Source organism: Fusarium vanettenii, assembly GCF_000151355.1.
Source record: "Fusarium vanettenii 77-13-4 chromosome 1 genomic scaffold NECHAsca_1_chr1_3_0, whole genome shotgun sequence".
NCBI classification, from domain to species: Eukaryota; Fungi; Ascomycota; class Sordariomycetes; order Hypocreales; family Nectriaceae; genus Fusarium; species Fusarium vanettenii.
Window position 1 is genome coordinate 3,549,838 of NW_003315881.1, and position 25,457 is coordinate 3,575,294.

Below are 25,457 nucleotides of genomic sequence, written 5' to 3' on the forward strand. Positions count from 1 at the left end.
GCGTCCCCATCTTCTCCGATGGGCGATGATGCCATGGATCCCCCTACCAAGCATGGATATATGGGGCCGCTGTGCCAGCATGACATTCGTACAGGCGCCCAGCAGCCATGACCCAGCAACAGATCAATTATCAACTCAGATCCCATGCGACTGGACCTTTTAGGAAATGACCCTGCTATTGTTCAAACACTCGATGAGTTGAACCAACTGACCGGCATGGTTCTGTTGCCATGTCGCCATTTCTCTCGCCAGTATCGAGTTTCTACAGACATATCCACCATGAGACATGGAAACCTCTAGGTATCAGCTCAGCCCAGCAGACATGGTCCGAGTTTCGTGAGAAATGTGACAGCTCGGGAGGCATGCTGTCAAGTCTGCAAATCCCAGCCCCAGTGCCCCTCAGTTGACTATGCGCATAAGTTTCGTCAACCATAGTGCGCATCAATTGATGTTGAGAACCAAGAGTTGTGGCGGGGAAACTCTATATCAACGCCCTCCAGTCGATATGGACCCAACGCATACCACGCATGAGTTGAAACACGTCTCTGTTGATTTGCGTGACAGCAATTAACTTCAGACTCTATTAACGGTCTTGGCCGGTGGGAACATGTGATATCTAACAATGCTAAAGATGAAGAAAAGGAAACGACAACTCTCTAGAAACGTTCTAGCGGGTATCTGTCTGCGTCCCAAGTGCAGCTCACATTCTAACGTCAAACAAGTAAGCCAAACAAACCATGCATCATGCGAATCGCTATCCTGCAACGAGCATTGAAAGCCAACAACTGGCTGCAGCCAATAAACCAACGTCTCCAACAAGAGCCTCAAGCCGCTCAAACTCTCTTGCCGGCTGTGCAACCATCTCTTGGCAGCAAAACGCGTGGCCTTCACAGTATCCGTCCAGAGAGCCGCACCTCGGCATCCCTCGGCCCGTTCCGGCCCTCTACCTCATGGTCCCTGGATCTAGCCCCTGAATGATGACCTTGGCTCCGCGAGGCCGATCTTGCTCCACTCAGCGGAACTGCAATCGAATGATGGAGAAGAGCATGTTCTGCAACACGTGCAGCATAACTGCGACGCACGTCGGCATCAGCTCCGGCCAGACGGCAAGGTCTAGCTTCCCCTCTAGGCCGACGTCGATTTGGAAGAAGATACGGATAAGACCCCGCACAACGATACTCGCCACCAGCTCGCACGCCCACGTCACCGAAGAGGCGTAAAAGGTGACGTTGAAGTTGTAGGGCTCACCCTCGGTGTCAAAGGCAAAGTATGGGTAGACGTCCTTGTTGGCGCCAAAGTGCAGCACAAGGATGCTGCCCAGGAACGTAGCCATGGACACATTCTCGGCCAGGAAGCGGATGAAGACATTGCGAGCCTGGAGCTTTTGGTAAGATCCGTAGCTTTGCCCGTTAAGGCCCAAGATACAGAGGATCTTGTGCATCAAAGAGGTCATCATGATGGGAGTGATAACCACCAGGCTTGTTGATGAGAGGACCTGGAGAATGACGAACTGGGTTGGCGAACGAAGGCGTGCGTAAAGAGAGCGGACGTATGTCTGATAGGTCAACATGAAGTATCTGATTCGTCGTGTTAGTTGGTGCGTCGGAGGCGAAGGTCATCTCTCAAGCCTTGGCAGTTGTAGACTTACAGTTTAAAGACCCAGCTGAGAGGATAGCTCCCTACACGCTCGCCCTCACGGATACCCAACACCCAGCCCGTCAATGCGTCGAGGAGATGCACTGTCGCGACCCAGCCATAGACATAGACAACTGTCTCCAAGTTGTTATGTGGAAGAGTCCGCAGGTAGATCTCAGCATACGCCTCTCCAATCACGTACGCCATCAACCCAATGAACAAGGCCACGCAGAACCACAGAAACCGCACAAAGCTCGCCGGCAGCCAGAGTCGACGCATCCTAACGCCTTGCGGTCGCAAGTCCGGCTCGACCCGGAGCATATCCGTGTCGAACAGGTCGGCGGAGATATTACGGCGCCGGCGGTCCCTGCCCGACAACGACTCTGGTTCTCCGGTCCACCATGACGTAGTAAAGATGCGCTGTGTCTCGGAGAGTGAATGTCGGAGGCCAATGTGCCGCTCGTTTGTGGTAAGGATGAGAAAGGCGATGGCGACGGGCATGGCCATGATGATAAAGGTCCACGAGATCCATGCTGTGTTGTGAACGGTGAGGAAGCGGGTCGCACTGTTCATGTATATCGGTATGGGCAGGGCGATGGACAGAATGGCGATGAGAAACACGGTGAGTGGGAAGCCGAGAGACTGCGGCCACCAGTTGAGACTGTAGAGGTTAAAGACCTTTGTGATCCAGATGAGGGCGGTGAGGTTATAGAAACCATAATAGACGAAGAGGAAGAACCAAAAGTTGACCTGGACTCGTGCTGCTCCGTGGCCAGGCGCCTTGGGTTCGTGAGGTAGGCCGTCATCGTCGTCATAGTCGTGATCTCGTCGAAGGGAGTATTGGGGAAAGGGTATAGAACACCAACCCACGGCCTTTTTTTCATGTCGGTCCAGTCAGTCCCAAGCCTCACCCTTTACAAGAGGCCATTTCAACATACCAACAAGGCCGGCATCAAGACCAGAAACCCATATCTGCTCCACCACTTGTCCACGACCCTCTTCACGGCCGATTGCCTCGGGTCGACCCAGATATCCAGCACCCACCGCTGCCAGGCGCGCTCCCACGCGGTCCTCTCATCTTCTAGCCCGTCGCTACTGGTGGTACTCCCAGCGTCATCGATGTGCGCGAGCTCTGCGGCGACAGCACTACTGGGGACGGCGCCGTAGCCGAGGATGTGAACGCTGCCGCGGCCGTCAAAGGCGGCGGTGCTCGATAAGAGGCCGAGCTGGCTGTGTCGTCGAGGTACAACACCCGGGCGCGGGGGCACGGCGCGGAACCGGCCTAGAAGCGGAGTCGAGTCGTTTGGGCGGACGCGCGACTCGGAGCCCTGCGTGAACTGGAAGAAGCTGGGCATGGGATGTCGTCGAGGGAGGGCGGGTTGCGGGCCGGACTACATCGATGTCGGAGGGAGGGTTGTTATATCATGAGTGGACGTTTTTGTCGTTTCGATTAAGATTTAGTAATCATCGAGTCGTTATATAATCGTGCAGTACCAAAGAATTGAATCCAAGAGTCAAGGATGAGAGAATTAGTATCGAGTCGTTGTTCGTTGGTGTTGGTTGTTTTTGCGAATTGTTGGGTATGGAGGTTGCGGTCAGGCCCGTCTCTGGGTATCTCTCGGCTGATAATAAGCAAAGTGGAAAACAAGGGTCCAATCTCCTGCCATGACGCGCGCCCCCAGACGAGACGCTAGAGATCAGCGGGCTTCAGTGGAGTGAGTGCGTGAACGATAGGCCAGCGTTGCAGGGGCTGGACCCTTGCTCGGGACCTTCAGCTGAATCTTGATATCAGACCTCGAACCAAGTTTCTTGGTAGGCCACGGGGTCAGATCTATCTTGTGAAAGAGGCATTTTGATAAATCGCATGCCCAATATCCATGGGTAAGTATTACAAGAACTATAACGTTTTTATATGCATATATGTACATCTTGCGCATCTGGCAACACCATATCGCTCATTCCGAGGATGTACTCAGACTCTCAACTAAGGATTCCTCATCCTTTTCATCTACAAGCACACCCCCGGCGATATCATCCGAAAAGGCCACCGTCTTTGCCGAGTTGTGCTTCGAGGGCTCCAGCAAGTCACCGCTCCAAGGCTTGCATTCCCTGACATGCTCACCGCATCGTAGACATGTCCAGCCCTCTCCCTCCTCCCGCTCCAGGCGGGTTGCCAAGCACACAAAGCAGTACACACAACCACAAGGGATCGTCTCGTATGGGTTGGTAATGTCCGTTTGGGCTGAGCCGATGACACCACTGGAGGCTGCCGCCGCCAGGATCTCTGTTTCTGAAGTCGCAGTGTCGTTCTGGTCCTGATAGCAGATGGCGCATGTCCTCTCGGGGAGGAATGCATATTCTCCATTGGCCTTGTTGCCCTCTTCTGGCCCTGTCCTAATGATATCCTTGGTTTTTCGCCATGTCCGGGTCAACCATCGCCGCCACCGCTGGATACCAATCAAAGGCAGCACAAAGAGTAGAAACTCAGTAAAGGCGTGCCAGACAAGTTGTCGGTTGAGATACTCAAACGAGACCTCTCGGCTGACCTGGCTAGTGGGTGGCGCAAGCCTCATCCGTAAAACTCTATCGAGTAGTGTTCGATATCGGCCGTGCAGCAGAAAGATAAGGAAGGAGACGCATGCGGCGGCTGAATGGACAGTCGAGAGGGTGGATGTCAACCGCGAGAGCCGCTTTACTCGCGGGCTGGGCTCATCATATCCATCATCATGCTCCAGCAGCCAATCCTCCCATCTTGTCCAGGCGTAGTTCCCAAATACTGTCACCATCCCGTAAAGCGATTTTTGCACCTTGGAGGGCGCCTTGAGGATGGGTCCCTCTCTCCTGGCATCCGTGTATTTGAGGTTCTGAAGAGCCGCGCCGTATGTCGCATCGTGGTCCCAGACGGTGAGCTTAAACAGCACTGCCCTGAGGGCTAGCATGATCTCGGCCGACCAGTCATCGTGGAGATGTCCTCCGCCAAAGTATTTGAGGCCTTCGCAAACTTGATCCTTGAGGATGTCCAGCAGCTCCACGTCAAGTAATTCGGCATCAACCTGTCCCACGCGAAAAGCAGGTCGTGTACCCTCTCTCGTCGATATCGCGTCCCAGGCAGATCCGATGCGGCCGAGGGGAAAGGGTAGGCGCTCGAGGCTGGATCGGGTTCGGGAAGATTGCCGTTGTGCAGCGATACGGGCTGTGGCTTCGGCCTCGCGGGCCTGGCGGCGCGCAGCTACGCGGCGCTGCGCTTGGACGAAGCTCGAATCGGTCATCGGGTCGGTAGCATGAGAGCGGTCGTTTAGAGCGCGGGTGTTGGAGTTTCGGGGCGTTGGACAGTCGAAGTTTTGGTCAAGGAGAATGTCACATGGAAGCGAAGGGGAAAACGCGCCAGACTCTCCTTGTCAGCTCCGGTCTCTGGGGTTGGGCGGAGCCACATGACGACAGAGCTAAGCGGCTGTCTAACAGACCTCCACTGAGAAGCCGAGGTGTTGTCGGCTGGGGAAAATGCCCGCGTTTTTCGCGTGCCTGCCAGGCCAGTGGGCTCTTGCGCTCGGTCCCTCCCCGCGAAATCGGTCGGGACCACTTGCCGCAACGAGAAGGTCACGGAAAAGGCAGTTGCAACGCAGAACCTCCTTAGTAGGAAAGGGTCTATTCTAATCGTTCTAGAATAGAACTGTCTTCCATTCATCAACATCGACACCGACGCTTTCGTCTTCGGATCCCCATTGAACCAGGAACCCGGCATCGGGTATCACCAGTGTGAATACCCTTGGCGATGGCCGCTTTCGTCAATGAATGAGCAGAGAAGGAGGGCGCTTGGACAATCCTCAAGTCTGTTTGCATGGAGCAGAGTCCCAGAAGCCTGGGTCTAGGGACGCTCACGATTGCCGGCGGCAATCGACACCAAGTACATTATCAAAGCTCTCTCGGCAGCAGCAGGCTGCTGCATGTTTGCACTGCTGGCTTAGCTTGGCACCCAGAATCCCTCCTCGAGGAGACCGGTGTTCAGGCGAGAACTCGTCAGTGGATACCCTTTCAACCTGAGCAAACAATCAGAGCGCAGCTGCGCAAGTATTTGAGACAAGTCGGCCGCTTTGGGAAACTCCTTCTCAGCCCACTGTCTGGGCGGGAGATGTCCAAGGCCCGCGCCGAGTGGCTGCGCTGAGTGATGTTGATCCAGGCTTCAAACAACATGTCTCAGAGCCCTCATCCTCACTGGCAGCCTTAAACATCACCTTGCGTGAGAAAGAGGGGACACATTCTTCGACATCACACAGTGTCTCGGCAAGGAATTCAACACGAAGCATGCTATATCAAGATGTAATGACGGGACGCTCTGCACGGTGGGCCAGTTGCTCATCTCCCCTGAACCTCGAGATGGCCAACAACTGGTACGACCAACAAACCGGACTCTCGATGAGCCGACTGTCTCAGCTATCAGAGATGGCGTATGCCTCCCCTCCACAGCCTGGCAACGTGGAAATGCGGCCTGCCGTTTTTGACAGATTCAGCCCCCAGCCTTTGACCGAGAACCCAAATCCAAGCCACACAACGACCAGACCAGCCAACTCGGTTCGTAGAATCAGCCCTGGGCCATTGTTCTGAGATTTGAATGCAACTTTGCTCGTTTGCTCCCAATCACATCTCACATCTTGGGAATTGCTTTTGCTTGATGGTGACGATCAGCTCCTCTTCGTGTCACCTCGATTACCTGGTCCGGCAGCATTTAACAGTATCAGGGTCATGCGGCGATGGCCCCTTTATTTCCCTCCTGCCCTCACAGAATGTGCTTCTAACCCAGAGCGTTGATAAGTAGGGACACGGACTTGCTCCGGGTGTCTGTTGGTTCAACAAACATTCCCCAGTTTGCCGCCTTGTGACACCCTTCCCGTATCTAGCCCGCTCGTTGGGACGACCCAACAAAGGGAGTCTTGCTCATCCTTGGACTTCTTTCTCACCTCTCACCCGCACGATTCGGTGTATCGGTCAAACCATGGCAAGTCCATCTCGAAACGACGTTTCAGCTGCGTCTGAACCCCAGCCGGTTCAGTTGCGAGCCGGTGCGGTGCGTTCTCGAGCGAAACATCGTGCTTCTCTAGCCTGCGTTCAGTGCCGTCAAAAGCACATTCGGTGCGATGGAGTCCTTCCAGCTTGCTTTCGATGTAAGACCGACCATAGGAAGTGCGTCTATGCCGAATCACGTCGAGGAATCCGAGACCCAAACAAGCGGAAGAAGATGAAGGAGGAGGCTATGAAGGCCGACCGAGATGAATCATCCAACAGTACGCCATCACCCAACTTTCCGGGCTTCGAAATCCCCGCCCATGTCATCCAGAGACTCCCTGCTGGCTGGACGAACCGAGAGGCACAAAATCCTCGTGCCGTTAAGGATCTATTCGACCTTTACTACGCCAACTTCCACCCCACCCACTCATGGTTGCCGCCGAAGAAGACTCTCAGTCGCCTCGTTGAGACAGTCCCAGATGACTTCAAGTTCACCATGACCATGATTCTCTACGTGGGATCCAAGTATGCCGACAACGTGGACAGCACGTCACTACGCAATGACGCCTACGAGATGGCTTCAGGGGAGTTGCCCGAGACAGTCTGGTCTGTCCAAGCGCTACTATGCATGTGTATTGCTGCCTTTGGAGAGCAACACGACGACTACTGCAGCCTGTGGTTTGACCGGACCCGTGACCTGGCTCTTAGGCTAGGGCTCCAACACAAGAGCTTCGCCGATGCGGAGGAGGACCCTATTCTGGCCGAATCGTATCGAAGAACATACTGGGCGTTGTATACACAGGGATCACTGAGGACGGTCCGGGAACATCTTGGTCATTGGCAACTCTACCATACAAGGGCAACAACAGAACTTCCATGCGAAGAGTGGGAATATGAATCAGGCGTCAGTGGTGCCATTCATTGTGTGCCTTGTATACTAACATGTTGACAGAAAATTCCAATCCCAGTAACCCTCGAGGACTACGACAAGAGGGGCCCCTCGAGACAATACTCTTCATGGGCATACTTTGTGGACCTAACTCGCATCTGTGGCCAATTCGTCGTGCCTCTCCTTAATGTTGGGGAGGTGGCATTTTCAGAGGCCATGGATAATGCGAACCTTCGTGTCGAGTCGTGGATATTGCAGATGCCCCCGTGGAAGAAAGATCTTGTCGACATCAATGGTGCGGTTGATATGATATTGTACCACGCGGTAAGTAGGTATACTATCCAGGCATTGAACAGGGGCTGACGGTGGATGAGCTACAGTTAGGGATTGCTTATGGGTAAGTCAAATGACAGCATGTTGCCAGGCTCGTGCTAACTATTGAAAAGTCTTCAGATTCGGATGCAACTCCATTACAAAGGCGTGAGACCTCAAGACGGTGTTCGAGAGGTTGCCAGCAGGGGTTTCTCTGTGCTCAGCAGTTCGCCTTCCCCTCCTGCAAGCGTGACTATGGGGTCCAACCCTCGGTTACCTGGATCAGCAGCTGTCCAGGCATCGCTACACCTCGTCTCATTGTTCAACCTCCATCTTCCACCGGAGAATTTTTCTCCATCTTGCATCTTGGGCCTTGAGCGGGCAGCTCTACCACTTTTTGATGCCTTGCTCTATGGACAGGGGCAGCCAGTTTACAAGGTCAAGATCTCGCTTTTGGTGAGTGTGCTGAGAAATGCAGGCAAATTCTGGCCCAGGTCGAAAGTGGTCTCGGAAGAGATTGAAGAAGCAATGAGAGGGGCAGCAGATATTATCGAGGCTGCTGAGCAGTTGCAGGAGATGCAAGAGATGCAGGATATGCAGGATATGCAGACGACACCCGATATGTTCGACTCGCCTAGTATGGACGAGGAAGATCCACCCACCGAATTTGCACCTCCGGTATTTACGACGATGGGCCAGATGGATTCTTGGACACAAGTACAACCACAAGCTGCGAATGTGGAACCAACAACGGAGGAGATGGCCCAGTGGTTGGGGTCGGAAACTGAACTCCCAAAGACTGAGGAGCCAACGCTGGAGACGCATGATGTTCCACTCTCGGGGCCTGGAGAGATGGCGGCTGGCATGGAAGCTGCTCCGCTTCCAGTGATGGAGAATATGACGTTGAATATGGAGGCTACATCACTTCAGGGGGCTGAGGAGCCGGCACTGGGTGCAGAAGCCGCTGCATTTCCGAAGACTGAAGAGGACACGATGGTCATGGATGCTATCCCTGTGGCACCTTTCCCTCAGGCGGAAGCGGGGCCCTCGGATATGGAGGCTCATCCAGGTATGCCGATGTCATATGTCAAGACTGAGGACCAGTGGTTTTAGGGAGTTGGAGCTAGGAGCGAGGGAAAGGGCTAGGTATGGGATTGTCTGGGCCAGTGATAGTTTGAGATTAGTTCTTGCTACTTCCAGTGGGGTACATGGTATTTCTTTTTGTATAATGGGTGGATATGTGGGTTATCAGATCCTGATTGCAAATATCCATTGTTGTGTATTTAGGATGACTTTGATTACTAGTGCGACTTTTCCTGTTGAAACTCACATCAAAGCAGTCATTTGAGTTGGCAAGTGATTCAGTTTAATCTCCGTCATGTTGTTTTGTTTGTATGGCATTGAATCAAGGTAGGGTGCGTGAGTGTTGGTTGTCGCGACTGGGCCTGGTTTTTGTGTGGAGCTGTGTCTTGGGTATGGGCCTGGAAACCAACAGGGTTCTGAGACTGAACCGAATGTTGGATTTCATTGAGGCTCTTACATGACATACACCTTGGCTGAGAGCAAGGCGGGAGACAACGACTATATTCAAGCAGATGGAATGCAGAGTTGGGTAGTTAGCATAGTGTCAGTTGGTCATGGCGTTTCGGGATACGCCCAAGATACATCAGATCCTTTATTTAATGGGGAAGCAGTGAATTATGCACATGGCATAATTTGAGTCTTTATATACTTCAAGTTCGGCACCGACAATGAATATATCTCTTTATGCTGTTGCTTGCTTGGTATATATAGTTACTGCTTCTCAATCATTCGCCTTGAAGTCAAAGAAACTCACTTACCCTACACTCACGATAATGAAATGGAATGCTCGGGCACGGGACCCTGTCAGCCTCCCCACCCCCACCTCGTTATTGAAGGATCGATTGGCGGGCGCTAGAGCCCATGGCCATGCAGGGATCCTTCCGTTCCCCACTAAATGGATCCTAAGAGGAGGGGAGCCTTGGCCTTTGATAGCGTCCATGGCCGCCTGCTCTTACATCATTCATTCATCGCGACAACCTCAGGTCCATGCTATTTACCGCGCCCCATTCACCGCCAGGCACCGAGAACGACCGCTTTGATATTCACGTCGTGAATGCGATCTAACGAAATTGCGATTTTCAGGCCGATGACTCATCGTGCCTAGATTTACGACATTTAAAACCGACTTGCGATTCGTTACTTGCACCACCTGTTTCGGCTATAAACACCACTTCGCCGCCCACCCTTTTCACTGTTCGATGCGACTCGGAGCCTCGCGCAGCCTCGCACCAGTATCTAATACCCTCCGCGACAACATCGGTCATACCTGCTCGTGTTAGTAGCAACCATGACGCGACGGCGCGAGCTCCGGCCCGAGGACTCGTGGCGCGTCGTCGAGGGCGAAAACGACAGCTTCGACACGAGCATCCTCCCGTCCCTGGCCGACTCTTCGTCTCCGCCCATCTCCTCAGGCGGTGTACCTTCACAACCGTTTTCTCAGGGCGATATAAGCTTCGGTTCGCAGGACAGCATCCGCGACTTTGGCGTCGACGAGGGCGACATTCTGAGAGAACCGTTTCGTCCGAGTCTGTCTCGCGCCAGCGTGAGCGCAACTGGTGATCCTGTATTCAGATCGCCCGATCCCCAGTTTCATATGCCGCAGATAGATGTATCAACCGACGCGACAGGAAGCACCAGGAGCGAGAGAACGGTCAGGGGCCTGGGGATAGGATATTCGGGCGACCAAGGCGCAAGAAGACGGGGGTTCCCTCCGCCAGGGAGCCCGCCGAAGCAGAGGACTTCGCGAGCGAGACACAGCACTGCCGAAGAAGAGTATTACCGCTATCGCCGCCAACATCGGGGAGCGCCTTCAACCTTTGGGAGCCAGTTCGCGGGATCTGTGCCTCTGACGCTGTATAATGTACTCGGCTGGTTCACGGGAATCTTTGCCCTCGCTTTCCGATATGCTCAGCGACCGCTCGCGCTTCTCCTCGCCATCTACCTCTGCTTCGGCGGTCTGATTATCGCACAGAACATGGCAACACGCTCCATCGCGGCGTCACTCTCTCCGTTGTGTAGGATACCCGGCCTCTCCATGTTTGGGCTTCCGTTCTGTCCTTCCCTCGACACCATCGTGACGCCCGAAGCTGGAGCGTCGCACGTCGAGTTTGACCAGCTCATGGATGTTCAGTCCAAGTTTGAGCAGGTGTTGGAGAAGAGCGCCGACGGCGTGTCGCTCCCCTTTGAGATGAAGCGCTCCGAGATGGCCATAAGAGATCTGCGCACTCTTATTCGGCACAGCGACGTTTCGAGACGTGAAGAGCTTGTCCTTGAGTTTGACGGTTATATCGACACAGCTCGTCAGTCAGCCACAGACTTGCAAAAGTTCAACACGCACGTTGGCTCATCCGTCGACGCAATCATCAGCATCAACCGTTGGACATCTCGCTACATCGACACTCTGGCCCCATCCGAGGAGTCTACAAGCTCCCTCTCGTCCACTTCCCCCTTTGTCAGCTGGGCCTCGTGGCTCTTCCACCCTTTCCAGCCCACCAGCGACCACATGTTCAACGAGCGCATGCTCCTTGACAAATACATCGAGCACACGGCTCAAGTCTCGAACCGAATCGCGGCGTTGATCCTCGAAGCCCAGGCCGTCCTCCGCCTCTTCACACAGGCAGAGGACTACCTAAATAGAATTTACGAGATCACAACCCTCTCGTCGATCGACGCCGAAGAGCAGCGCGACTCCCTCCGGAGCCTCTGGAACCTCGTCGGCATCACCACTCACGGGCATGCCCGCGTCTCCCGCCAGATCGCCCTCCTGCGCCAGGTTGATGACCAGCGCACAACTGCCGTCGCACAGGTGAGCGCTCTCATCCTCGAGCTCGAAAGCATCCAGCAAGGACTCGGCGATCTGAGGGACGCCGTCGCACAGCCCGAGCTGCTGCGTTACGGGGCCGGTGGTATGGCGCCCCTGCCGCTCAGCGTGCATATTGCGACCATCGACCTTGGCGTTGAGCGCCTTGAGGATGCCAGAAAGCGGATCCGTGCCGCCGAGGACGACCGTGTTCGTGATGCGCTGGCCAGGGTTGGAGTGCCCGACGAGCGGTTGCTTGGGGGGCAAGGAACACGAGAATGAGTGACAAGGAGGGGATACGAAGATGAAGCATCTATGGGTAATGAAGGAACGACCGACAAAGTACATAGAAGGAATGGAATCAAGACGGACAGGACATATGATTGGCTTTGTAACTAACATTGGGTTGAGCGGCGTTGGAGCGTTTGGCCGTTGGCGTTATTGCACATGATGGATGATACCAGAACCTGGACATGATTTGGGTATCAGAGAAACAAACATATTAGTAGCCATGGATAAATAACATAGAGGCGAATTTTGTCATATTCTGGGACACTGTACTCTGGTGACTTTTGCTCTACTGTCTTATCATCCAAGACTAATCACCTGCAAGCACCATCATTCGTTGAGCAGGCCATGTTCATTTGCTTCTTTGTACTCAATGCGCTCAAGTATATCGTCTCAACACTGACTGACACCTTGCCGCAGTTACCAATCCAACATATTGGTACGCATCACTGCTACCTCGCAAGTGAGGGCAGCCATGCTCACAAATAGCCCATCTCCATGGACAAGATATCTACATGACGCTTAGAACCCCATCGTCATTGCTTCAGCCGCCAGACCCCTTACATAACCAAGATCATGGTTGTCGTATCAGCCCGCCCAACGCCGTGTTCAAATAAAGTTAACCCAATGCACCCGAACCCCTCGTGAACAGTAGTCGTAGAATAGTCCCCTTTCCGTGGTATGGCCCAATATCCAACAAAAATGCCTGCCAATCCCATAAACGCCAATGCCATGCTTTGTCCCAAGTAAATGCAATGTGAGATGCCATCTAAGTCCCAGTGTCGTCCCCGAATCATGTTAGAAATATCCAGGAAAAACTTTTGAAATTGCACGAAGCCCTACATTGTCTGTTAATTCATGCCTCAATATGCTTCGAAATGTTGGCCACTCACATATTGCCCTTTGAGAATCCGGGTCGTCAAAGGGTGCATTCTTGGCTGCAATTTCGCGCATACGCTGTCGAGCGAACGAGGAGGGACTTGCGCGCCCTACTGCTGGTGTGATCAACTCGGAATTTTCTGGTTGTGTCGGTAGAAGGTTCAAAGCCCGAGGTCTCGATCGTCTCGGCTTCGTGGCCTGGGCTGTAGCAGGAGGACGTGTGGTCGCTTCGGGCTCCTCGGGTTGTGAGGCGGTTGACGAAGGCGCTGGTGGCGTATCCGAGTGTTCTGACACCTCCGCTGTTGTGTCTTCTGCGGGACGCCGTCTGAACTTTCCTAGCTTCAGGGAGACTAAGGGCGAAGAGGCAGGTCGAGTGGGTGATGTTGAGGTTCGGAAAAGCCGTTTGCCCCAGTCTCTGATCTTGGTACTGTCTGTTGATTCTTCCGACAAATCCTCCAGGTCGACCCGTTCCCGTAGTCGTCGCAAGGCACGTTCGCGACGAACCATGCCGTTCGTAATTTTGGGGCTGTAGCCTCTTGGCAGCATGCAATGCTTGCACATGGGACAAAGAGAACTGTTTTGCAACAGAAACTCATCGATACACTGCGGATGAAAGATGTGTCCACAGGGGAGCTCTCGGATGATGGTCACTCGGTGGTCGAAATTGGCGAGACAGATATGGCAGCTTGGCTGGAAGTTGGTGGCAGCATTGTCACCAGTGACGCCCAAACTGGATCGCTTGCTCCGAACACTGGCACCGGAGCGAATGCTGCGCTGATCGAGTCCTCGGCTGCTTCGTAGACGGCGGGTGGACGAGGGGGTTGGAGGAGCGGCCATCGACTCGGGGTCTGCATTGTATGTGAAGAGAGGGAATGCGCGCACGTGAGTGGCCGGCACTGTTAGACGCTTGATACCCATTGCCTCGAGGTCTACCTCGCCGGTTTCGACTCTTCGCCTGAGAGATATTCGACGTCGCCGTTGAACTAGGTGCATGGTAACCGAGACAAAGGCAATGATGGCCAGGAGAGCACCGATGACGATCAAGAAAAAGGCCCAGAGAGCTGGCATATCAGACTCATCGTGCAGCGAGAGCTCGGTCCATATTCGAACGTAGTCTTTTGGATTCGGGCCATAGAGCTTGTTGATCTCGCTTCCGTAGGGGACGTCATCGATGCGACCTGAATATAGACTCAGCTGTTGCATGATACTCTGACCTTCCCTTCCCGAGACAGCGTATATGGGATATTTGTTGGCATTCCTCCAGGCCCCGCCATCCTCGAGATTCCACACAGGTGAGTCCGCATCTTGGGGTTTATTTGACGAATTGTTGGGCTTGTAGAAGATGAAGGCGCGAATGGGGTCGAGACGCGCGGATGCGAGGTAGGATAGGGTGCAGTCGATGCTGAACCAAGGAGCGAGGGCAATGAGATTGTAATTCGTGGGAGGTAGGTTTTCTCGTCGTGTCACATTTTCGGGTATGAATTCGTACTGTTGTTGGTCACATTCGGGATAGCCGTCGAGGTCTGGGACGTAGAGGAGGCCAGAAATGCTCTGGCGTGAATCGGCATTGGTTGATGTCAAGGTGGTGATGTTGCTGGTGATGCGCTCCTCATATGCCATCTGCTTCTGCTCGTGGGATGTTAGTCGAGACCGGTCGAAGCATGGGATTGCCTTGACGTGAGCGACTTGGGGGTCGAGTCAAGGGCGGTGAACGCACCGAGAGAGCCGTGAGGTTTCTGATGATTGTCGACGGGACCGTACTGGCGCCGCTCCATACTGGATTGCTAAACAGGAGGCTAATATCAAGTCAGCGACATGCGCACGAGGGTGACGACAGATATCTGTCTCAGTGTCGCGAGGTCGTGGCGGTAGAGACGACAACGGTGGGAGGAGTGGTCTGCGTGAGGGGGAGTCGACAACATGGTGATGATAGGCGAGACGGGACAGATACAGCAACGACAAGCGAAGGGATTCGCGACAAAAGAAATCAACGGTAAGCTAGAAGAACATACACGGCATTTCGTATCTCGGTGAGCGCTGGGCGACTGTCAGTTCAGTTCGTGGGATGCCAAGACTGGGGTAGGATGGGAGGCTTCTTGGCCCTCAACCCGCAGGAGCGGATGAGGAGCAGGAACGGAAGTGGACGGAGACCGTTCGGGTACAGCGGGAAAGAGCGAGGAAGCGCGGGACAAGATGACAAGACCGAGTAAGGAGATGAGGACTTACACATGCTTCTAAAACATATTCAATCATGGAATTGTAGGCATGGTATGGCGGACACCGACCGCGCAGAATTGAAGCAGCGGCCAGGTTGACAGGTGATGGTTGGTGGTGAAGACAAGATGACGGAGTGTGATAAGGTACGGAGGAATTTGCGGGAGCGGAAATTGAGATTAAGCAAAGAGGCAGGAGGGCGGTCGATTTGGGGCTTCTGGGGGAGGGAAGGAGCGGAAGAGACAAGCGAGAGTGCGAGTGGGAGTGGAAATGGCCCGGGCACTGGAAATAGGTATGCTTGGTGGTCGCTCTTGACGGACAGACAGAGATGGGAGACTTGGGACTTGCGTCTTGCGAGGAAGGAGGGAATGAGCGAGTGAGTGGATGGATGGGATGGCGCTGGTGGAGTTTAGAACCGTGGAGAGCAACCTGAGTGGGTGGAGAAGGAGACACACACAACGCGAAAGGGAGGAGCAGCGCCTCAAGTGAGCGTTTTGGGGGATGGGGAGATGCTGCTGGCCGACGCCAAAGAGAGGAGAGGGGAGGGGGCAACGATTCATGGAGACGAGACGCCTGCCTGCCTGCAGTGACCTGGCCTGGCCTGGCCTGCTTCGTGCTGCTGCCCGGCTGGGAAAAGATGGCAGGTGGTACGTAAAACCCGGGAATTGGAGGTGGAGTGTGAATGGGGTCTGTTGTTGGTGGCGCGTTCGGGGGTGAAAGCCGATAGGGGAGTGAGAATAAGATGAACCAGGGTCAGTTCGCAGGGGTTTTGTCTCGATGAGGCCGACCAGTCCGAATCTAGTTATCGCCTTGAGAGCACAGTTCTGTAGGGAACAGGAGAGGAATGGAATCTGAGAAGGGGCAAGATGTTGCTGTTAACCAAGGAGATAATAGTCTGTGAGCAAGAAAACGAAAGACTGCGAGAGACCAACGAGTCCAGGCACAGTCCAGGCACGCCGAGTGCAGAGCCAAGGAGCTAGACCTGGAAACACGCACGATCATGACGGTGACGACTCTCTCTAATGCGAATCAACCAACTCCCAGCACATCTTTTAGTTGCAGGAACAGGGCAAAAGAAAGAAAGCGATGGCGGCGGCAGCAATTGGCGCCAAGCCGGGATCATCTGGCGGAACCGAGAACTTGGAACTCTTGGTGCTGAACGCTTTCCAGAGTGCCAGAGTAGGTATCACCAGCTTGGCCTGCTGTTAGGCATTGTGTGCAATGATTGTCACGACACGGGCAATGCCGTAAAAACGCCGATAGCGGGCAACATGTGAGTCCAAACCGGACGAGTTCTCGCCATGACGTTCAAGTGGCCGGGAATAATAGTGAGTGAGGTGATGTCGGTCTCGGAGACGGGAGCCAACGCCAACAGTATCGCAGTCGCTTTCGCTTTCGCAGTCGACCCATAATACTCGCTCACATTCACAGAAACATTTGTGTGTAGATTGACGAGATATAAACAGAACAAAAACCATTTTAACGGACCCTTGAACATGACGGGAGGTTCGTTTTGGCTCCTGCCAAGCAAGTTGATCAAGAACCTACGGAGTACATCGGCAGGTACAGAAGAGAGATCCATCTTGGAAGGTACGGACGGCGGGAGTTCCGAGGCCCGAGCTTGTCAGCTCTCACGTCCCGTCTCGTCTCAATCAGCCCTGGAAAGCTCCCGTCTCCCGTCACAGCATCAGATCAGACCAGCATCAACTTCAAACAAGGGGAGTCAACCATCAGAATCCACTAAATGCAAACTTCCCCACGAACCAAAAGCTTGTTGAGAGTCACTTGGTCAGATTAGGTCATACGGCCCGCAATGCGACTCCATCCAGTCTCTCTTTCTCTCCTTTTTATCTCTGGTTTCAGGGATCATCGTCTCTAGGATGTGCCTGATGCCTGTTGCCGCCCAACAATTGGAACGCTGACCTTTCCTTTGTGCGTTTTTAACACCTGGATCACTCGAGAAAAGTCATTACTTTGGCTGCTGATGACATGGGAGCTGTCGTGGAGCTTACGGCTCGTTGCAACCTGAGACGGAGCCCGTCGATTCAGCGAGTGGGGTATTTTGGCAACAAAGGATCGGTGGCGCCTCAGCTGGACTCGAATTGGGATGGATGCTTCGGACACGGCCCTATTCCGTTCGTTCTCAAGAGACGATCCCGTATCTTTCAAAGGAGACAGGGAAAACTCGCTTTCAAGTCTTCTACACACTCAAGGAGTAACGAGTTGATGCTGAGGAGAATGGAATCGAAACGACTTGGATAGGGATCCGAGCCGAATCGGATCTGCACTTCTGCCAAGCTCTGTGCCCAAAAGCTTGTCTGTTCGAGACGTTCCAGCGGCGCCAGCCCACCAAGTCGTGATGAGCAGGGGCGCCGGCATAAACGCGTTTACGCGAACCCTTGAGCTACAACCTTGACGTTTCCATCACAGCCTGCCGTGAGCCGGACGCCCCAGAAGCCTCATCTCTCGTCTTAACAGGACTCATTGATCAACACTGCCTGCTGACTGACGAGGGCTGACCCAAGGGGTTGTGGAGTTGATGGCTGATCCGTCGATGGCAATGTCGAGCCCTGCGGGGATTGGCAGTCTGGTCTTCAGCAGTCACACATCAGAAACGCTGACAATCTCTGCGGATGCAGAGACCCTTGATCCTCGGGGCCTTGCGACTTTGTACGCGGAACCAGGGTCAGTTCACAGTGTCATGTCGCTGGGCGATACTGACTGGCTTGCCCTTGAACAATACCACCCACCCCTCCCCTGTCGCTTGGTTTTCCCAGGTCCCGTTGTCTGGATTTCAGCCATTTTAGCCCGCACATGGCATCGGTGCATGCGGGCGGCACAAGCGCTGCAACCCACTGTCCGAGAGCCCAGTCTTGGCCGTCTAGAAGCAAGCGTTTGACGGAAGCCATTCTCGAGGCTCGCAGATCTCTAGTAGCTGCCGCCAACACGACGGGATCAAACTGATGGGCAGTTAGTGCAGCACTGTACGGGTGCGCAATTCCCTCGAGGAGTACATGTGGCTGCGACAAAGCATGCGCCAACCCGGCAAGACGGCACAGTCTGAGGTGTAGATCACTGGATCTTCAATGAAGTTCAAGCACCGGAGAGTTCAGATCAGCCCGTGAGCCCTACGAGCAGGCGGGAGCTGCATGGGAATGGAGAAGAGAGTGAGCACAATGTCGACACGGCAGCACGGAACTAACTTGCCGTGCTTGCTTGCTTGCTTGCCTCGTGGCTCACATTTTGAGCCTTTCAACAGGCTGGCTGGACTGAGGTTTATGTGACTCGGACCCAGACCAATGCACAAAGCCAGGCGCTGTGCTCAGATTGTTTCTCTTCTCTCTACCTCTCCACCCGGATGAGGAGGGGGCACTAACTATGACTGACCACAAAGATGTTGCATTCCAGCCAACGATGGATGAGATTTGCCTTCCTGCCGGAGAGCTTGCAAAGCTTTCGGTTCGAGCTCAGACTCAGAAGACCTTTGGTGCCGCGCCACTTGACGTAATCAAAGGAGCGGAACGATGGCCGTGGTGGACAAGCTATGATTGCTATCCGATGTTGCGTTTGGTACAGCCTTGCGTCGCTTTCTCTACGTCCAGAAGCCCGAAAATTGGACAGCCTGAATCAGTACAGTACGGATACTTGGTCGCTGTATCCATTGATACAGCCGGCCTCCGGTTCACTCTGTCACAACAGGAGGGCAAGACAAGACAGACCCTCGCTCCTTGCAGCAAATGAAACCACCGGTCTGTGACGTCGGGCACAGTTTGATCATCGTCTTGTTGTCTTTGACCAGCAAATGACGTGGACTGCACGTGGCACGTCGCCCGTCATCTTCGCGAGTCGTGTCAACGAGTGCTCTGTTGCTGAACGTTTTCTCATTGCCCGTTTTGGACCGAGACACAGGGATCTGGTTCAAGTTCTCCAAAAGCATGTGCGGAGTCGTTGAGCGGGCTTACCGCTTTGTACTGTATCAAGAGCCTATCAACGCTGCTGAGGGGATGCAGAGATAAGGCTTGACTTGAGTTGATGGGTGGGATACGCAACCTCGGATAATGGTATCCATGGTCATGGCCGTTTGGACTCTATGCCACCACCGTCTGGTACTGTCTCTCCAAGAGCATCATGGTTGGGAGTTGAGGGCTCTGTTAGATGAAAGACGAGGTTTGCGTTTCCACAAACAAGAAAAAAGCAGCCATCACGCGGGATTTCTTCCAGCTGCAAGCCTCTGCCGCCCATGGCAAGAGGCTCCGCGTGTTGCTTCCGGCATGAACCGCTCGGGCTCTCGGACGATATTTAGCTCCCGAGTGTCTTTGCTCGGGGCAGAGTCGAAGAAACATGAGGGTGTTGGGATGACTTGGGAGCTCAGCCTTGGAGTCAAGAATAGGCACTGACAGTTTTCCATCGAATTACCTTTTAAGCGCGTGTCACGGCTAAAACTATCGCAGAGCTGGACTTGAAGGCATTCCAGGCCTTCGGATCGGGGCCTCACTCCCGCATTCCAGTCGGCAACGTCGTTTCCGTAGCCACTTTTTGCTCAGCATTGTACTTGATTTGATACCTGCCTCTACTTGAAGGAGCTCTGGGTAACACTGGAGTCATCCAAAGAAGTTGGAAGGGATAGGGCGAGCGTGGGAGGCCTCCCACAACTGAACGGAGGATTTGATGTACATGCTGCATATGTACGGTATCCCAGTTGCATTTTGATCGTATTTATGAATTTCATCAAGTTATTGCTGGACGGATACGTCGGGATCGTCAAATAGACGCGGCTGGGAATCCATCTAAGCTATCAACGAGGTAAACGCCACCAGATTTACGATATACTCCTTTAAGGCTGCTAGATATCTCCTGGCTCCACATTGCAGATACGTCACAGTTGATTAAACAGCACAGGAAATCATTCAATTCTTTTCACTAACAAGAGTGCACATTCTGAACATGTATCACAGCCCTCATCATGGCCGAGAGCTTCTCTCTTGCTCCCATCGTGAGGTCCATTGCTCTCACATGAGGTGAACCGGCTGAGTTGCTCAGCAACTTACCAGCGTCGGTCACCACCATAGCCGTTTCCGCCGCCGTACTCATCGTTATCACGTCGCTCATATCCGCCGCCGCCGTAGCCTCCCTGGCCCTGGCTCTGGCGGACGTACTCGTCGGCCTCTCCTCCACCGTAACCGCCTTCCTCACGGCGACCGTAGCCGCCCTCCTCACGACGCTCGCCGCCTCCGTAGCCACCGCCGTAGCCTCCCTCTTCACGGCGCTCGTGACCGCCGCCATAACCACCACCACCACCGTAGCCACCTCCGTAGCCACCCTCTTCTTGACGTTCATGACGGCCGTAGCTCTCCTCGCGGCGCTCATAGCCGCCGCCGCTGCCATAACCACCCTCTTCGTGGCGTCGGCCACCACCGTAGCCGCCCTCATCATCATCGCGGCGGCGACCATAACCGCCTTCGTTGTCGTCGCGGCGGCCGTAGCCCTCCTCAGTTGAGCCACTGTACTCGTGGCGCTCAGTGCGCTGATAAGACTGGTGAGTCTCTGTTCGCTCCTCATAGCCGTAGCCTCCGGCGTGACGGCCACCCTCAGAGTCGCGCTGTTCATACCGGCTGTACTCCTCGCGACTGCTGCCATCAGGGCGCTCTGTGCGAGAGTACTCGGCCTGGCCATAGCGGTCACCTTGACGGCCATACTCGGTCTCAGTGCGAGTGTACGATCCGTCGTCCTCACGACGGCTGCTGGTCTCGCGTCTGGTGTCCTCACTGTTGAAAGCTCCTCCAAGGATGGAGCTGGCAGCGTTGAGGAATCCGCCAAAGCCACCCTCTTCCTTCTCCTCCTTACGGCCGGAAGAGGGCATCTTGTAGCCGGTGTTCTGCTCAACCATGCCAGAGAGAGCACCAGTAGCGCCCTTGAAGATGGCATCGGCGGCTGCACCAGCAATTTTGTCCTCGATAGTCTCGGGACCACCGTAGAGCTTGCGCATCTTGAGCTTACCAACACAGCCGTGGCCGTGACCAGTGTCTTGGACGCCCTCCTTGTGGTTCTCGCCGTTCTGGACGCCATCACGGGTCAGCTTGCGGCGGTAGTCCTCACGCTGGCCATCGCCCATCTCACCCCACCACTCCTTGACGTTCTCGTAGCAGCGGCGTCGGCCCTCCTGGACCTTGCGGTTGCCCATATCACGCTGGGCAGGGTGATGCAGGATACCGCCGATGATGTCGTCGAGGAGCCTATCCACATCGACACTCTCATCATCAATGGCGTCCATGAGCTGAGGGACAACCCAGTGCACCATGCTGGCAGCGTTTCGGCCGGCAATTTCGTTAAGGATCTAAGACTCAGTCAGAAGCTGGATTCATAACACTTGTTGCTCACTTACGTTGGAGAAGTGGTCCTTGGACAGCATGGAGTGAGTGGGATCGGAAGAGTTATCATTGTGGAAAACAATGTGCTGCTCGCGCTCACTGCTCTCAATGATCTCGTCGGAGCCAGTCTTGAGCTCGTTGCGGATCTGTTGGATCAGGGGGACGATGAAGGGGGCAATGATGGAGAAGATGAAGACAGAAAGCTGCTCCTCCAGCTGCTCAATGATCTTGGGCAGCACGGGAATCTTCTCAAGGGCACCCGAGATGCTCTTCATGATGTCGTCATGAAACTCAATGGCAGGCATGACCTGCTTGAAGACGTTCTGGACGTAGAGGGTGAACTCCTCAGGGTCACGAGGGGAGACGGAAACGTTCTCCATCTGAGCCGTGGCAGCGTTCTGCTGGAGCTCATCAACGCGGTCACTCTGGTGCTTGTCACCAAAGATGCCGTCGGGGATCTTGTCCAGCAAGTCCCGAAGCATGCTGGTATCAGACGCAGCGCCCTGCTGCAGGGTGCCCTCGAGTTCGTCAATCTCATTCTGGGTCAGCTTGTCGGACACTTGAGCCTTGTTAGTTTTGTTTTTCACAAATGGAAGGGTGTGCTTGTGGAGAACTAACCTTCACCAGTGACGGAATGCAAGAAATCGACACCACCAAAGGTACCAGTAACGATGGGGTAGACAGGGCCACGAGCACCCTCAAGGTCGATCTCGGTGTTACGGCCTACGTGAGGGAAGACATCACGTTCGCCCAGTTCAATGAGAGCGAGTTCGGTGTAGTTGCTGTGAGCAAAGAAATCTGCCGAGTAGTGCTTAGCATATGGACAACGGTAGAGCGCGCGCGACGGTGAACTAAGCAATAATATACTGACCCTCAAGGCAGTGCAGTCCAGTACCCATGAGACGGAGAGCCTCATACTTGTCGGCCTTTCGCTGAGAATCCTTGTATTTGCGACCGAGTTCAATAGTACCGCCAAAGAGGCGTCTGACAAGCTTGGCAGAGGTCATGATACCGGCGCGCTCGTTGGCAATGTAGTTCTTCATGCCCGTCTCAGGGTCGACCGAGAGCTCTCGTTCCTCATCAATGGGACCTCGAAGGCGACGGTCATACTGGCGAGCGTCGGCATTCTCGGCATAGTCCTTGGGGTTGTCGATGTGCTCCTCAGGGCGGTAGCAGCCCAGTCGCTCAGCGGTAACCTCGAACTCGCCAGATCCGTAGCCAAAGGTCATGAAGCCGAGAACGCAAAGGAGGAGACGAATGGCTTCAGCAGAAACGGACTTGACAGTGCCGACATCAACGGCCTGGGAGTAATCTCGGAGCCAGTTTCCAAAGTACGTGCGCGAAACGTTGATCTTGTTGAACTTCTTGCCATTGAGGGCACGGGCCAGGGTGAGGGTGAGGAGAGCATCTTCGATATCGCCGTGTCGCCCTAGGGGAGATACAGTTAGCTGGAGTGCGCCGAGGGATGCGACATGCAGGAGATCGCTCACAGTTCTGGCCCTCAACCTTGGAGATTGAGGCAATGTTGCCAGCACCGAAGGCAAAGGCAGGAGAAGCCAGGCCAACGAGGATGACGAGCCCCACCAGGAGGCCGTGAGACCTGAAGCTGAACATGGTTGCTATTCGCGTCCTCAGGTACTGGGAGGGATCCCAGAGAGAAGCTTGGTGTTGTGTAGCACGAGTGGTGAAAAGAAAGAACCCCTTCTGAGCTAGCAGGAGGGGAGATGAAGCAGTGCAGAAAGGAAGAATCCAGGTCAGGAAGGGTTGTGAGGAAGGAGGAAGAAGAGTAAAACAGGGAGAGGAAACCAGGAAATGGTGGAAGATGAGGAAGCGGAGGAGGGGCTGTCTGAGGGGCAAGTGACGCAGATTCAGCTGGCGCGGGCGCTGTGTGGTGCTGGGCTTCAAAGTGGTGCTACCGTTGGCCGAGCAGTGCAGCAGTTGACAAACAGGAATAAGCCAGCAGAATCGCTCAAGCACATGCTGATGGCATTGCCTAGGTGTACCGACGGTACTGTATGCACTGATCTCAGCTCATGTAGACAGCCACCACGATCTAGGCGTCACGGGCGTGAGACGGGTTGCCTCCCGTCGGGTCCAAGCAATATGCCAAGCTCTGTCGAATCCAAGCTTCTGAAGCCACCGTAGCTTGGATACAAGGTTGGCCGGGCCATCCGCCGTTCATGCCTTGCCAGAGAACATGGCCTGCTTCCTCAGACCTCCGTTTGCCCACTTGGTGGCCGAGCATGAAAACCATACGCGCCGGGAGATCGCGAGGATGGTCGATCATGGAGGGGTATTAGCCATGGCGAGCTGGGGGACGGAAGCTGTCCAAGCTGGGACAAGGGTCTGGTACGCGGCAATTGGGTGCCGCTGCCATACAGATGTCAAGTACCCTCGCCCCTCCATCTTGAACATCTCTGACTTGGCTTGTTTTGGGTCCTTGGACGGCCTTGACAGCAGGGGTCTGTGACACCAGTGGGTGCCCGCCATCAACCATTCAACGCCGTCGAAGGAAGCTTGCGTGGGCTGCTCTGGATCAGAGCCCCGCCATTGCGTGTGAAGGGATAAGAGAGAACTGCGAAGCTCAAGCTTTGCTCCGTCACAAGCATGAACAGATTAAGAGGCACGTATGATTCCCTCGGCAGTGACTTCACTTGGAGGGATCAACAGCATACCATGGCTGCGAAAACTTGGCACCGAACGGCGGGTAGAAAGAAACGTCGTTGGCTCAAGGTCAATAACTTACATTAAGCTTACTGGAGCCGCGCTGCCATCACGTGGTGTTCTGTGCCCCTCCAAGAGACGCGTCTCGGTAGTTGGCGATGATGAGCTCAGTCGCGCTCGGGCTCGAGACATGGAAGGCCAAGACTCAAGAATGTTGATCGAGTAGGAATCGAGTGACCGAGACGGAGGCTTCTTGAGTCTTTATACAAAAGCCAATGGAGGGGAGGCGGGTCAAAGGGTTGAGCTTCCCTTCAAGCTCCCACTGTCTGCCTATGGACAGTTCAATGTCCATCAGGGTGTTCCTTTGCGACCTTCAGACACCTTGTGCGATGCCTGCGCTGTTTTGAACAAGAAAGACGTAGTTGATGACGAATTGAAGTCCTTGAACCGTCCAGAGTACAAATCGGAGAGGTGCGAATCCTTAATGTACCTGTCTATTACAACTGTTGGGATCGGGTTGGGGAAGAGACAAGTTAGAACTTGTCTTGGAACAACGGTCATCAGCGATGGTTTGAGTAGAATTGGTGTTGTGGACATGAAATCTCTGTGGCGGCCCGAACAGATGCAGTATGATGAGTACTTCGGCCATTTAATTACGTCAAAGAAGCGCTCGAGGACGTGATTCCTTGAGGCTTTCACTTCAGACACTGGCAACTGAACATGACGTCGATATATCTGCTTGAGCGTAGTCGAGGACGACAGTGTTGCGAAAGTGTGGGAGCTCAGGGCTGCTCGTGCTAACCTACCTCTAAAAGGCAGAGGACTGCTGAAAATAGCTCGATGGACGCTGAAGCACGCCAGGGCAGAGAGTCATGGTGAATGACACCTGGAGGACGTGCCAGCGACAGCTCAATGATTTCCGACAGAGGGTTGTCCTTGAGAAAAACGTCAAAGCCTCTGGGACGCGCTGTTCCACAGCGAGAGGTTGGGGCGGGGGACCGCTGGGTGCCTGAAAAGAGCCGCTCTCCTCTGTGGCCGTCATTCCATCCATCACCCCCCTGGTTGATCGTTCTGAAATGTACAGGCCAAGGGTGAAGGCGCCGGAATGACCCCGCCTGGCTGTGCCCAGCTAGAGGCCAGCGAAAGCCCGCCCAACTGCCTGGCGAGCTCAGGGCGCACTCGGATTGGGCTCGACCCAGCGGTGAGTGGAGGGGGCGGCAGTGTGGTCACCACACTCTGGGTGTGACAGTGACACATCGCTCCGGATGCCCTGGAAAAGCGTCGCGAGAGGGCGCTAGAGGAGTCGCTCCAGGTGTCTTCTGTA

At 54.4% G+C, this 25,457-nt stretch overlaps 6 protein-coding genes across 6 annotated transcripts; 2 read left to right on the forward strand and 4 right to left on the reverse strand.

Annotated features, from left to right (window-relative positions):
• Positions 1-1,012: 1,012 nt before the first annotated feature.
• On the reverse strand, positions 1,013-2,990 carry NECHADRAFT_90389 (uncharacterized protein; the record flags this gene model as incomplete). The annotated part of the gene is made up of 3 exons (XM_003054493.1): positions 1,013-1,577; positions 1,649-2,508; positions 2,574-2,990. The coding sequence occupies 3 exons, from the start codon at positions 2,988-2,990 to the stop codon at positions 1,013-1,015; spliced, it is 1,842 nt and encodes a 613-aa protein (XP_003054539.1).
• Positions 2,991-3,590: 600 nt separating this feature from the next.
• Positions 3,591-4,904, reverse strand: NECHADRAFT_31638 (uncharacterized protein; the record flags this gene model as incomplete). Its single annotated transcript, XM_003054494.1, has 1 exon — positions 3,591-4,904. One exon carries the CDS (start codon positions 4,902-4,904, stop codon positions 3,591-3,593), a length of 1,314 nt encoding a protein of 437 aa, XP_003054540.1.
• Positions 4,905-6,009: 1,105 nt separating this feature from the next.
• Positions 6,010-8,950, forward strand: NECHADRAFT_75363 (uncharacterized protein; the record flags this gene model as incomplete). The annotated part of the gene is made up of 6 exons (XM_003053780.1): positions 6,010-6,204; positions 6,657-6,697; positions 6,811-7,540; positions 7,589-7,825; positions 7,858-7,922; positions 7,972-8,950. 6 exons carry the CDS (start codon positions 6,010-6,012, stop codon positions 8,948-8,950), a joined length of 2,247 nt encoding a protein of 748 aa, XP_003053826.1.
• Positions 8,951-10,208: 1,258 nt separating this feature from the next.
• NECHADRAFT_75364 (uncharacterized protein) lies at positions 10,209-12,002 on the forward strand (the record flags this gene model as incomplete). Its single annotated transcript, XM_003053781.1, has 1 exon — positions 10,209-12,002. One exon carries the CDS (start codon positions 10,209-10,211, stop codon positions 12,000-12,002), a length of 1,794 nt encoding a protein of 597 aa, XP_003053827.1.
• A 925-nt stretch (positions 12,003-12,927) lies between these two features.
• On the reverse strand, positions 12,928-14,662 carry NECHADRAFT_98964 (uncharacterized protein; the record flags this gene model as incomplete). The annotated part of the gene is made up of 3 exons (XM_003054495.1): positions 12,928-13,302; positions 13,392-14,572; positions 14,605-14,662. 3 exons carry the CDS (start codon positions 14,660-14,662, stop codon positions 12,928-12,930), a joined length of 1,614 nt encoding a protein of 537 aa, XP_003054541.1.
• A 5,311-nt stretch (positions 14,663-19,973) lies between these two features.
• Positions 19,974-23,083, reverse strand: NECHADRAFT_103240 (uncharacterized protein; the record flags this gene model as incomplete). The annotated part of the gene is made up of 6 exons (XM_003054496.1): positions 19,974-20,357; positions 20,409-21,435; positions 21,484-22,028; positions 22,088-22,267; positions 22,341-22,898; positions 22,960-23,083. The coding sequence occupies 6 exons, from the start codon at positions 23,081-23,083 to the stop codon at positions 20,146-20,148; spliced, it is 2,646 nt and encodes an 881-aa protein (XP_003054542.1). The 3' UTR covers positions 19,974-20,145.
• Positions 23,084-25,457: the final 2,374 nt, after the last annotated feature.